The sequence below is a fragment of the Macrotis lagotis genome, chromosome 2 (genome assembly GCF_037893015.1).
Source record: "Macrotis lagotis isolate mMagLag1 chromosome 2, bilby.v1.9.chrom.fasta, whole genome shotgun sequence".
NCBI classification, from domain to species: domain Eukaryota; kingdom Metazoa; phylum Chordata; class Mammalia; order Peramelemorphia; family Peramelidae; genus Macrotis; species Macrotis lagotis.
Genome location: NC_133659.1, coordinates 320,603,384 through 320,617,199, shown reverse-complemented (window position 1 = coordinate 320,617,199; position 13,816 = coordinate 320,603,384). Strand labels below are relative to the sequence as shown.

The window sequence follows — 13,816 nt, the reverse complement described above, 5'->3', positions numbered from 1 at the left end:
AACAGTAATATAATCAAACGGGGGGGGGGGGGGGGAGAAATAAGATTTTTTTACTTCACTGAACTTTCAAAAAGTAACCTAAAAATACTTAAGAATATGCCTATATAATCCTCTGCCAGAAATGTGGTAGTAGGCCTAATTTATATGCAAAATATGTTACTGAGAAATTCTTCACTGTGTTTATTCAGTTTATACCAAACTGAATATAACGCAGGATCTTTAAATAATCAAATAAGTTTGATGGAAAAATGAATGCCTTCATGTATTTATTAATAAAGAGTTGATGAAGCAAGGAAAGGAGGAAGGAAGGAGGGAGGGAGCAAGGGAAGAAGGAAGGGTCTACTTTGAGTCATTGTTTGGGTTCTGATGTTCAGAGGGAGTGTAAACAGCAATTGTTTCTGCTTTGGCCAGAAATCTTGAGGTCTTCCCCTCCCAAATTGTTTTTTTTTTAAAACTTGATCAAAGAGGCCATTTTTTACCTCATTTTAACCTAGCCTTAATCACTGAGTGGGCATTGCCTCAAACAAACTGAGATCTGTTAGAGACCTTATTTTAAAAAAGGTCAAGTTCTCCCACTGCATCTGGAAACATCTCCAGGCTTCCTGATCTTGCCCCTGGACACAGATGGCTGAAGCTGATGCTTTTGCATGGCCTTGCCTCACTTAAATCCAATTCACTTGCAAGTCATGACATCACATTTCTGATGTCACGGTTCTCCTCCAGCATGGAAAACAATAACAACTATCTATCAGGCAAACAAAGAAAGTCCTTGAGATGTTTTATGGGAAATGGGATCTCTAGCATTACAACCCTAACATCACAAGTGTAATCACCAGCCTCACTTTCTCCTCTGGAGCCATCTGAGTCCAGGGGCCAGATATGAAGCAGGATGACTGGAGATGGCCCTGGAGGACGGGCAATCAGGGTGAAGTGACTTGCCCAAGTCAGGTAGCTAATTAGTGTTAAGCATCTGAGGCTGAGTTCGAACTCCTGTCCTCCTGACTCCAAACCCAGGGCTCTATCTCCGCTAGATCAGAGATCTAGAATTAGAAAGAAACTCCAGGTAACACCAAGTTCAACTAAATTTTTTACAGATCAGGAAACTGAAACTCAGAGACATGAAGTCAGGTTCTCTGTTTCTGGAGCTCTTGTTTTTTTCCACTGTGCTAAAATTTATCATTAAATTACATCTTTAAAGAAAAGATTTCAGAGATTTTCTACTTTACACATCTCCAAAGTAAAAGCAGTACTTAAAAAAGCTTAGAAAAACTAGCATTTCGGGGCAGCTAGGTGGCACAGTGGATAGAGCACCAGCCCTGGAGTCAGGAGTACCTGAGTTCAAATCCAGCTTCAGACACTTAATAATAATTACCTAGCTGTGTGGCCTTGGGCAAGCCACTTAACTCCATTTGCCTTGCAAAAATCTAAAAAAACAAACAAACAAAACCCCTCACATTTCATTAAAAACTAAAATAATTTAAGCTCAAGGAAGTGAAATGGCATTTTTAAATATACTTACAGGAGACATCACTTTATTCTCACAAGTCGAAGTCAATGTTTGACACTTTTGGTAGACATCGATCAGGTCAAGAATGTTACTGTTCTTCAAAAAAGCATCATAGGTCTTTCTGATATCTTTATAATGTTCATCAACTTCCATATCTTCAAATGGCAAGTCTAGTTTCTCATGTAATAAGAATTTCCAAGCCACCAATACATCACTAAGAGAGACGGTGAATTCTCCAGAGTGCTGATGAAAAATGAAAATGGAATGCTTCAAAATGAGAAATTTAAATTATTAATTTCAAGACAAATTAAAATTGTGCTATAATTGACTCTATGTTGGCCACTGGTATTGGAATTATCTCCTTCTTCCCCTTCCAGCTACAAAAGAGAGACAATTTGAGATATTAAACAAATATCAGAAGACATATATTAAGAGAAAAGATTTGGTAATTCTGTAAGTGGTTAATTTAAGGCAAGTTTGTGAGAGTCAAATCTGATAGATTTAGAGTTGAATACATTTCCTGGACTACTTTGAAACTCTGCTTTTAAACCAAAGGGTAAAAGTTTATTTGCATATTTTCCAATATTTCAGTACTTTTGTCTAGGGAGGTACTAGATTATGTTATTTTATTATTATTATTATTTTATTATTTAAGCTACTTTTTGATTCTTTCATCTATGTATTTTGAATTACATATAAAAAAATTTTAATGATCATTTTTGAAAATTTGGAGTTCCAAATTAAAATTGCAGTACAATAGGGACAGAGGGTAGGATCATATTTAGAAAACTTGGACTTAAATAGATTAGGAAGTTCTCTTGCCTTAATCCAGGAAAGAATGTACTCCAATAGTTTGGCTGGGGAAGGTTATAGGGCTATAGTTGAAGTATTATACAGCCAGAGGAAGAGAGTTCACTTAGAGGGACTGGTTATGAAAACATCATGCTTTGCTTGTTTTTTTGTTTTTGCTTTTGCTTTGCTTGATGTTTTAGCTACAATTGGAGGGAGTGTGTTTGAGAGGGTAGGGGTTATAAATGGTTCATGAAAAAAACTGCTCTTCATATATTTTAACTATCAATTGGGGAATGACTCTAATTTTTATAAATTTGGCTCAGTTCTCAATATATTTGAGAAATGAGGTCAGTATTTAATCAAAGAAACTTGCTATAAATTTCCCCCCAGTTTTGTTTTCCTTTTAATTTCAGATAATAAAAATTATCCATTTTATATCCTATGATCTTCTCTATCTCTTGGATGATCATAAACTCTTCCCTTATCCCTAGACCAAACATTTTTCCATGCTCCTTCATATACTTATTGACATTACCCTTTATATCTAAATCATTTATTCATTTTGATCATCTTTTGGAATATGATGTGAAAATGTATACTTAGTTTCTGCCAAATTGCTTTGTGTACCCAACCTATTTCACTGAACCCTACTCTATAAGCAAGTACGAGATTGTTCTGATAATTATCACTTTTTTTCTTTTTTTTAGATTTTTGCAAAGCAAATGGGGTTAAGTGGCTTGCCCAAGGCCACACAGCTAGGTAATTATTAAGTGTCTGAGACCGGATTTGAACCCAGGTACTCCTGACTCCAGGGCCAGTGCTTTATCCACTGCGCCTCCTAGCCACCCCTGATTATCACTTTTTTAAAACAGTTTAAGAACTGGTATTAGTAGGCTTTACCTTCCTTTACATTTTTTAATTGATTCCTTTGATATTCTTGACTTTTTGTCTTTCCAGATTTGTTAAGATTTTCTTCTTGATCTACAAAATCATTCTTTGGCAGTTTGTTTGGAATGACACTAAGTAAGTAAATTAACTTGGATAGGATTGTCATTTTTATTTAATGACTCAGCCTACCTTTAAGTAATTAATATTTCTCCAAATGTTTAGATCTATCTTTAATTCTGTGAAAAGTATTTTTAAAATGTGTTCATAGAATTCCAGGGTTTGTCTGGCAAATAGACTCCGAAGTATTTTACATAGTCTATAGTTATTTTAAATGGAATTTCTTTTTTCTATCAGATTTTATTGGTAGCATATAGAAAAGCTGTGATTTATATGGATTTACTTTGTATCCTGAAACTTTGCTGAAGATGTTCATTGTTTCAACTAGTTCTTAAGTTTATTCACTAGGGCTCTCCAAGGACAATGTAATATAGAACCAGCCCTGTGTTCCTGTATAAATCCTACCTGGTCATAATGTATGATCCTAATGATATATTGCTGTAATATATTTACAACTATTTTTTATTTTAATTTTCATATTGATATTCATTATGTAAAATGGATTTATAGTTTTCTTTCTCTGTTTTTGTTCTCCTTGGTTTAGGTATTAAAACCGTATTTGTGTCAGGAAAATTTGGAAGGATTCCTTTAGCTATTTTTTTCAAATAGTTTATGTAATATTGGAGTTAATTATGTCTTAATGTTTGACAGAATTCACTTATAAATCTATTTGTTCTTTTTTTTAAGCAGTCCATTGATAGTTTGTCCAATTTATTTTTCTAAAATAGCATTAGCTAATTATTTTATTTTCTCCTATTAATATGGGCAATTCATGTTTTTGTAAACATCCATTTCACTTAGATTGTTAGTTCTACTGGCAATGAAATTGGGCAAAATGACTCCTAATAACTGATTTTTTTCATCTTTATTGATGGTGCATTCACCCTTTTCATACTGGTGATTTGGTTTTATTTTCTTAATCAAATTAATCAATGACTTAATTGTTTCATTAGTATTTTCATTAAACCAGTTCCTAGTTTTATTAGGTCAATGGCTTTCTTACTTTTAATTTTATTATTCTCTCCTTTGATTTTCAGGAATTTCATTTTGGCATTTAACTTGATCTTTTTTTTTTGGTTCTTTTTCAGGTTGCAAATCCAATTTATTAATCTACTTTTTCTCTCTTTTATTGATGCATGCACTTAACCCCATTGCCTTGCAAAAAAAAAAAAAGAAAGAAATATATATTTTCCCTAATTACTGCTTTGTCTGCATTCCATGAATTTTGGAATGCTGACTCATTGTTGTCATTCTTTTTAATAAAATTGATTATTTCTATGATTTGATCTTTAAGCCATTCATTCTTTTTTTTTTTTTTGCAAGGCAAAGGGGGTTAACTGGCTTGCCCAAGGCCACACAACTAGGTAATTATTAAGTGTCTGAGACCAGATTTGAACCCAGGTACTCCTGACTCCAGGGCCGGTGCTTTATCCACCACACCACCTAGCTGCCCCCTATAAGCCATTCATTCTTTAGGATTAGATCATTTAGTTTACAATGAACTTTGAACCTATGTTTCCATAGTCCTTCATTAAATCTAACTTTTGTGGTCTGAAAAGGATGCATTTAATATTTCTTCTTTACAGCATTTGCTTGCAAGTTTTTTGTGTCCTAATTTATAGTCAATTTTTGTGAATGTGCAATGTACTGCTGAGAAAAGGTATACTTCTTTCTACTCCCATTCAGTTTTCTTCAGATATCTATGATATCTAATTTTTCTAAGATTCTATTCACCTCTTTGACTTCTTTATTTATTTTATGGTTAAATTTATTTATCCCTAATAGGGGAAGGTTAAAATACCCCACTAATATAGTTTTATTATCATCTCATTTACCTTTTCCTTTAAGAATTTGGATGTTATGTCATTTGGTGTATATATTTAAAATTGATATTATTACTTTATTGTCTATGGGTCTATATCTACGTCTGTCTATCTATCTATCTATCTATCTATCTATCTATCTATCTATAGCTTCCTTGCTTATCCCTTTTATTTATATTTTTGTTTTTACTTTTTATAAGATCATGACTGCTATACCTATCTTTAGTTCAGATGATGCATAATAGATTTTGCTCCAGTCTTTTATTTTAGCTCTGTGTGTCTCTCTGTTTCAAAGGTATTTCTGGCAAACATGTTGTTGCAATCGGATTTCTACTGAGTTCATCCCATTCACATTCACAATTTTGATTACTAACTATACATTTCCAATCATCTTATTTGCTTCAATTTATTCTTCTTTCTGTGCTTATTCTGTCTCTCCTCTCAAGTCTGCTTTACTTGACTATTTTAATTTTCACATTGATATTCATTATGGAAAATGGATTTTAGTTTTCTTTCTGTTTTTGTTCTCCTTGGTTTAGGTATTAAAACCGTATTTGTATCATAGGAAAATCTGGTAGGACTCCTTTAGCTATTTTTTTCAAATAGTTTATGTTTTAACTCCCCTCCTTTTATCTACCATCTCCTTTGCTCTATTCTCTTCCCCTCCAACTTTTCTGTTCTGTAAGAAAGATTACCAATTGAGTATGTATGGATAGATCAATAGATCGATAGAGATATCGAGATATAGATATAGATATTTACACACACACACACACAGCTTTTCCCCTCTTTGATTCAATTTAGATGTGAGTGACATTGAAGCATTGCCTCCCTGCCCCATATTAATTTTCCCTTTTCACTGTAAAAGCTCTTCCTTGCTGCCTCTTAAGTGAAATAATTTTTTCCATTCTAACTCTTCCCACTTTCTCCAAGAGTATTCTTTCTTACCTATCCCATTTTTATTTACATCATTCCAACATAATCAAGTCATCCCTGCACCTTCTTTCCATGTAGAATCCTTCCAACTGTTCTAATAATAGCATTCTTAGAAGATACATGTGACATCTTCTCTTTCATACCAAATTTTCTTTTCAGCTGATTTTTTCAATACTTAAAAATCCTTTATTTTATTAAATATACAATTTTTCCTTCGAAAGATTATGCTCAGTTTTGTATTATTGTTTTACATAAAGTCATGAGTGGCCAGACTTCAGAAAAGCCTGAAAAAGAGTTGCATGAGCTGATGCCGAGGGAAGTAGCAGAACCAAGAGAACAATATACATGTTAAGAACATTGTGAGATGATCAACAATGATGGATGCAGTTCCTCTCGGCAGTCCAGAGATCTAGGACAACCTGGGGCGACCTGTTATGAAAATGTCATTCATTTTCAGAAAAAAAAACTATGGAGTTTAAATGCAGAGCATACTATGTTTACTTTTTAAGTCTTCTTTTATGTTTTTTTCTTTCTCGTGGATTCTCCACCTTAGTTCTAATTTTTCTTTCACAATATGATCAATATAGAAATGTTAAACACAATTGTATATGTACAATCTATATCAGTTTTCTCGCTGCCATAGGGGGAGAGAGGGAAGAGGAAGGTAGTGTGGTAGAAAAACATGAAACTCAAAATTTTACAAAAGGATAAATGTTGAAAACAAATTTGCTTATAATTGGAAAAAATAAAAAATAATTTAAATACTATATTCAAATACCACTACTGGGTCTATACCCTGAAAAGATGATGAAAAGGGTAAAAACATCACTTGTACAAAAATATTCATGGCAGCCCTGCTTGTGGTGGCAAAGAATTGGAAATCAAATAAATGTCCTTCAATTGGGGAATTGCTTAGCAAACTGGGTATATGAATGTGTTCTATTAGAAACAAGGAGGGATGGAAATTCAGGGAAGCCTGGAGGGATTTCCATGAAATGATGCTGAGTGAGATGAGCAGAACCAGAAAAACACTGTACACCCTAACAGCAACATGTGAGCGATGTTCAACCTTGATGGACTTGCTCGCTCCATCAGTGCAACAATCAGGGACAATTTTGGACTGTCTGCAATGGAGAATACCATCTGTATCCAGATAAAGAGCCGTGGAATTTGAACAAATTTCAAGTACTATTCCCCTTAATTTAGAAAAAAAAAGATACCTTATTGTCTGATCTTGTTATCTCTTATACTTTTTGTTTCTTCTTTAAGGATGTGATTTCTCTTTCATCACACTCAATTTGGATCAATGCACAACATGGAAACAAAATAAAGCCTGAAAGATTGCTCTCTGTTGGGGGTGGGGGGAGGGAAGTAAGATTGGGAGAAAAATTGTAAAACTCAAAATTCAAATAAAATCTTTAAAAATTAAAAAAATATATATTATATTCAGTTTTACTAGGTAGGTTATCCTTGGTTGTAATTTCAGCTCTTTTGATTTTGGGATAACATATTCTAAGTTCTCTGGTTCTTTAATGGGGAAGAGATATGTGATGCTGTGTGAACCTGTCTGTGATCCTAACTGTGCTTCTATGATCTATGAGTTGTCTCTTTCTTTATGACTGCTTGAAGCATTTTTTTCTTTGACATGAGAACTCTGAAATTTGACTATAAATATATCTAGAAGTTTCATTTTAGTATCATTTCCAGGTAGTGTTTGAAAGATTCTTTAAATTTCTACTATAGTTCTAGGATATCAAGGCAGCTTTCCTTGATAATTTCTTGAAAGATGATGTCTAGGTTTTTTCTTTTTTTAAATACTATTTTATTTCTCCTCAATTCCATGTAAAAATATTTTTTAACATTGTCTTAAAAGTTTTGAGTTCCAAATACTGTCCCTTTGCCTCTCTTTTCTTCTCCTTCCCTCAGATGGCAAGTAATCTAATCTAAGTTAAATGTGTGCAATCTATGCAAAACATATTTCCTTATCAGTCATTTTATAGAAAAAAGGGAAGGAAGGAAGGGAGAAAAAGAAAGACAGACAGACAGACAGAAAGAAGAAAGAGAGAGAGAGGAAGGAAGGAGGGAAGGAAGGAAGGAAGGAAGGAAGGAAGGAAGGAAGGAAGGAAGGAAGGAAGAAAGAAAGAAAGAAAGAAAGAAAGAAAGAAAGAAAGAAAGAAAGAAAGAAAGAAAGAGAAAATAGAAGATTTCAGTCTTTATTTTGGATTCTTTTTAAAATCATGGCATTCAAGTAATCTGATAATTCTTTTTTTAAAATTATTTTTATTAAAGATATTATTTGAGTTTTACAATTTCCCCCCCAATCTTGCTTCCCTCCCCCCACCCCCACCCCACGGATAGCACTCCATCAGTCTTTACTTTGTTTCCATGTTGTACCTTGATCCAAATTAGGTGTGATGAAAGAGAAATCATAACCTTAAAGAGAAGTCTAAAAGGTAACAAGATCAGACAATAAGATATCTGTTTTTTCTAAATTAAAGGGAATAGTCCTTGCACTTTGTTCAAACTCCACAGCTCCTTATCTGGATACAGATGGCACTCTCCTTTGCAGACAGCCCAAAATTGTTCCCGATTGTTGCACTGATGGAATGAGCAAGTCCTTCAAGGTTGAACATCAATCCCATGTTGCTGTTAGGGTGCACAGTGTTTTTCTGGTTCTGCTCATCTCACTCAGTATCAGTTCCTGCAAATCCCTCCAGGCTTCCCTGAAATCCCATCCCTCCTGGTTTCTAATAGAACAAGTGTTCCATGGCATACATAGACCACAGTTTGCTAAGCCATTCCCCAGTTGAAGGACATTTACTTGATTTCCAATTCTTTGCCACCACAAACGGGGCTGCTATAAATATTTTGGGGATATTTTTTTTTTAGGTTTTTAGGTTTTTGGTTTTTTTTTTTGCAAGGCAAACGGGGTTAAGTGGCTTGCCCAAGGCCACACAGCTAGGTAATTATTAAGTGTCTGAGACTGGATTTGAACCCAGGTACTCCTGAATCCAGGGCCAGTGCTTTATCCACTACGCCACCTAGCCGCCCCTTATAAATATTTTTGTACAAGTAATGTTTTTACCCTTTTTCATCATCTCTTCAGGGTATAGACCCAGTAGTGGTATTGCTGGGTCAAAGGGTATGCACATTTTTGTTGCCCTTTGGACATAGTTCCAAATAGCTCTCTAGAAAGGTTGGATGAGTTCACAGCTCCACCAACAGTGTAATAGTGTCCCAGATTTCCCACAATCCTTCCAACAATGATCATTATCCTTCCTGGTCATACTGGCCAATCTGAGAGGTGTGAGGTGGTACCTCAGAGAAGCTTTAATTTGCATTTCTCTAATAATTAATGATTTAGAGCATTTTTTCATATGGCTATGGATTGCTTTGATCTCCTCATCTGTAAACCGCCTTTGCATATCCTTTGACTATTTGTCAATTGGAAAATGGCTTTTTGTTTTAAAAATGACTCAGTTCTCTGTATATTTTAGAAATGAGTCCTTTGTCAGAATCATTAGTTGCAAAGATTGTTTCCCAATTTACTACATTTCTTTTGATCTTGGTTACCTTGGTTTTATCTGTGCAAAAGCTTTTTAATTTAATGTAATTGAAATCATCTAATTGGTTTTTAGTGATGTTCTCCAACTCTTCCTTAGTCATAAACTGCTCCCCTTTCCATAGATCTGACAGGTAGACTAGTCCTTGATCTTCTAATTTGCTTTTTGTTTTTTGTTCTAATTTGTTTTTTATGTCTATGACCTGTAACCATTTGGATCTTACCTTGGTAACGGGTGTGAGATGTTGGACTAATCTAAGTTTCTTCCATACTAACTTCCAATTATCCCAGCAATTTTTATCAAAGAGGGAGTTTTTATCCCAATGGCTGGACTCTTTGGGTTTATCAAACAGCAGATTACTATAATCATCTCCTGCTTTTATACCTAGTCTATTCCACTGGTCCACCACTCTATTTCTTAGCCAATACCAAACAGTTTTGATGACTGATGCTTTATAATATAATTTTAGATCAGGTAGGGCTAAGCCACCTTCTTTTGCACTTTTTTTTTCATTAAGCTCCTGGCAATTCTTGACTTTTTATTTCTCCATATGAATTTACTTACAATTTTTTCTAACTCATTAAAGTAATTTTTTGGAATTTTGATTGATAGGGCACTAAACAGATAGTTTAGTTTCTCTCCCAGGAATTCTCACTGGTCTTGTATTCAATTCTATTTTTTCTTTGCATCTTTGTGTACAGCTGTTTTGATTTCATTGTTTTCTGAATTTATTCTCAGTCATCCTAGTTATTATAGTAGTATTTTATGGCCAGGTCCTTTCTGGTGCTTTTTATTTGTTCATTTTCTACACTATTTCTTGATTTGGAATTTTATGTTAATGTTGGACTCTTTTCCCAAAGTAGGTATATGGGAAATGGAACTAGAAGGCCATTCTTTCATGCTTTGCATTTTTGCTCTAGTTTTCAAAGCTAGTTCTGGGGACATGGAAGTTTTCAGTGCATTCAAGGTGGTGTGATCTGGGGAGAGATGTGGTCAGTGCTTTCCTGGTCTGTACTCTGGTCCTTACCTAGGAAGGGCCCTTGATTCCTTGAGATTACAATTGATACTTCTCTTTTGGGTCCCTGTTCCCTTGAGACTAAAATCAATACTGATTCTCAACAGAACTGATACTGTTCCTCAGAGTTTCCATTCCCTCTTTATTGAAACTTTTTCCTTCTGCTCTTGAGCTATGATCCAGAAGTAGGTGTTGATGGATGAAATTCCCAAACACTGTCTGGTCCTGTGTCCAGTGCTAGGACAGGGTCCTCTGTAATCCCTTTCAGACCAGCTGCCAGATCTCCTGACCATACTCGACTTGAGAACTCCCAAAGCTGCTCTTGCTTCTGTCACCACCATCGAAACTGATGTTTTATTCACATGGGCTCTGGGTCAGTCTCCTCCCCCCCATGTCACAGATTTCTCTAACTTCTATTTTGTCTTGGGCTGAAAAAATGTCTTACTGACCTTTGTTACTTCAGACTTTGATGTGAGGTATTATTTTAAAGTCACTTGGAAGGAAATGCTGAGAAAGCTCAGTTGAGCATTCTCTCCCCTTCATCATCTTGACTCCACCCCTGGAAGTCCATCTCTATATATTTTTAACCTCATCTGAATTTGTCTGTCTTTGTGAATTCCCATAACCCACACTTTTCTAAGAAGTGTTTGTCTTAAAATGTGGGCACAGAGATACACTGGGAGAATTAGATTTCATTTCTTTAATCCTTTCCTGGGAAAGCAAAATATCATTGCTAAAATCTAACATTACACTTCCCACCTTAGTCCAATGAGCATAATTTTGATTCAGTTATGAACTAAAGCAATGTTAAAAGTCAAAGTCAGGGCTCCTTTCAAGAGAGATCAGACTACAACTAATGTGCATAATCAATATCTTTTCTAGCCTTTTCTGCTTGGCTTGCTGCCTAGGAGAAATAACATGGATTGCAATCTGGCTTGAATTACATCCTAGTTGCTTAGAGACCCAATATTGTGATGGGGACATTTTGTTATTCACCATCAACATTTCCTTGCAAATCTTTGATAAGTGTATAGTTTTCCTGAAAGTCTCATCTTCAACATTTCCATGTAGCATCATTTAATGACCGTACTTGAGTTTCATCACTATTAGTTTTCCTCCTTATGGTCCTCTTTTTCAAAGAATCTATAGTCAGACAATTATTATGGCACCTTTCAGAAAGTGCCAACCATTAATTCACCCAGTAATTTCACTGCCTCTTTCCAATACAACATATTCATGAATTTTTACTGATGCTTATGTTCTTCTAAGAATCCATTATTTATGAGAAAAAAAACCTTTTCTAGCTACTAGCACCAAGATTGTCCCTCAGTCTGTCTCAGACTAGAAATTAGTCATAGTAATTCTCTTCAACAATTCCTTTTATCCAATAAAGATAAGGACATGATGGTCAAAGAAGCCTGGATATATAAGAAGGGATTCTGCTATATGTTGCTCTTTTATCTCACAAAACCTAATTCTCTATTTGATAATCATTGCCCTGAAATAACTTGAAAGTTACTTCTTTGCTCTTCTTTGTAGATTTTAAAAACACTGAATCTAGCATCAAAGGATCTAAGTTGGGGGCGGCTAGGTGGCGCAGGGGATAGAGCACCGGCCCTGGAGTCAGGAGTACCTGGGTTCAAATCTGGCCTCAGACACTTAATAATTACCTAGCTGTGTGGCCTTGGGCAAGCCACTTAACTCCATTGCCTTGCAAAAACTAAAAATTTAAAATTTAAAAAAAAGGATCTAGGCTTACATCCTGGCCATAACTGACTTAGGTAAATCATTTAACCTCTGATGCCCATAGACAACTTGTTAAGACTGTAACTTGCTGACCCACATTAATAGAGAGCCTATGGGCATCAATAAAGGTAAGTTCCCTATAACAATTAAATTCCAAATTTATTTTATTATTCCCCCAAAATTATACATGTGTGTATATATATGTTCAATACAACAGGTCAAAAGGCAGTAAAATCAAGAACCCTTGAGTTCTCCTATCAGTTTTTTCATTAACAGGCTATGTGAGGTAAATCATTTAACCTGTCAATTTCTTCACTTTTCAAATGAAGATATTATTTCTAACTGATCTATGCTTTTAAAATCTTTCCCCCAATCAAGAAAAATCAAATATTTCTAAGAAAATAAGAATTATGGGAATTATCTTAAATATTCCAGGTGTTATTTTTAAATTTATAAAATCCTTTAAGTTAAAAATAGGTCAAACAATATAAGGGGCAGCAAGACCTAAGATACTTTCTTACAGTATCCTAAAATAAATTTCTTTGAATTTAATTAGTTAAAATAAAACTTTGAAATCCCTTGATCTTATGAGAAAAGGTTTTGACTAGATTAACAGCATTTATATTGGGTTGTAAAAACATTTTAAATCCAAATAAAAATGCACTCCAGATATCAGCTTTCATGATCAGGTGCCCACCACGACAAAATATTCTATTATTCAAACCAGTAACAAATGATTGAGAGAGTCTGTGGTCAAATCGCAAAATGTTTTGCTAGGAAAACATGCCAGTTGGCTAATGCTTGAAGGAAGTTCAAAATGTTCAGTGCTTTAATTCTCTGATGGACATCAGGAAGATTATCTTTCACAAGGACAGAAATGAGAAATGCAAAGTTTATGCATTTTTCAGAACAGTGGTTGTTCTTTTTGATGGTGTCTGATCAGTTATTCTTTTGTAATAATTTTGTTATTCTTTTGTAATAATTCAAAGTTTTACTCCTTTAAAAAAATGCTTACATCCAGATCTACATCTATTTGAGGCAAGTTTGGTTAGAGAAGACGAAAAGAAACAGTATTTTTGTGGATGTTAGTTGTCTTTCTTGCTCTATTAGAACTGATAACTTGTGGGGTACAACTCATGGCTGTCCTATGTTAGTTTCAGCTATGTCCAGCTATCCCACCCCCAAGAGACTGACCATTCAGACACATGTACAACAGTCTGGCCAATAGGATTTTTTCATACATTTGCTTTTTTTTTTCCTGGCGTCATTCACAAAAAGAAGGATCTGAAGAACCTAATCATCTGCAAATATCCTCTTTTTCTTGGATCTTGGGCATGGTAAGTGTTGTGATAAGCAGATCCTGCCTCTTCTACACCTACCCTTGGGCAAGGCTCTTAGAAGGAAGCAATCCCTGTGGCAGCATGTGTAT

General features: G+C 34.8%; 1 protein-coding gene across 2 annotated transcripts in view; it reads right to left on the bottom strand.

Moving 5' to 3' along the window:
- PARPBP (PARP1 binding protein) overlaps positions 1–13,816 on the bottom strand; it is an 85,312-nt gene that overhangs the window by 54,030 nt on the left and 17,466 nt on the right. For both annotated transcript variants that reach the window (XM_074226710.1, XM_074226711.1), the window contains exon 3: positions 1,520–1,750. In XM_074226710.1, coding sequence (XP_074082811.1) covers positions 1,520–1,750 — 231 coding nt within the window. The remainder of the gene's footprint in view (positions 1–1,519; positions 1,751–13,816) is intronic.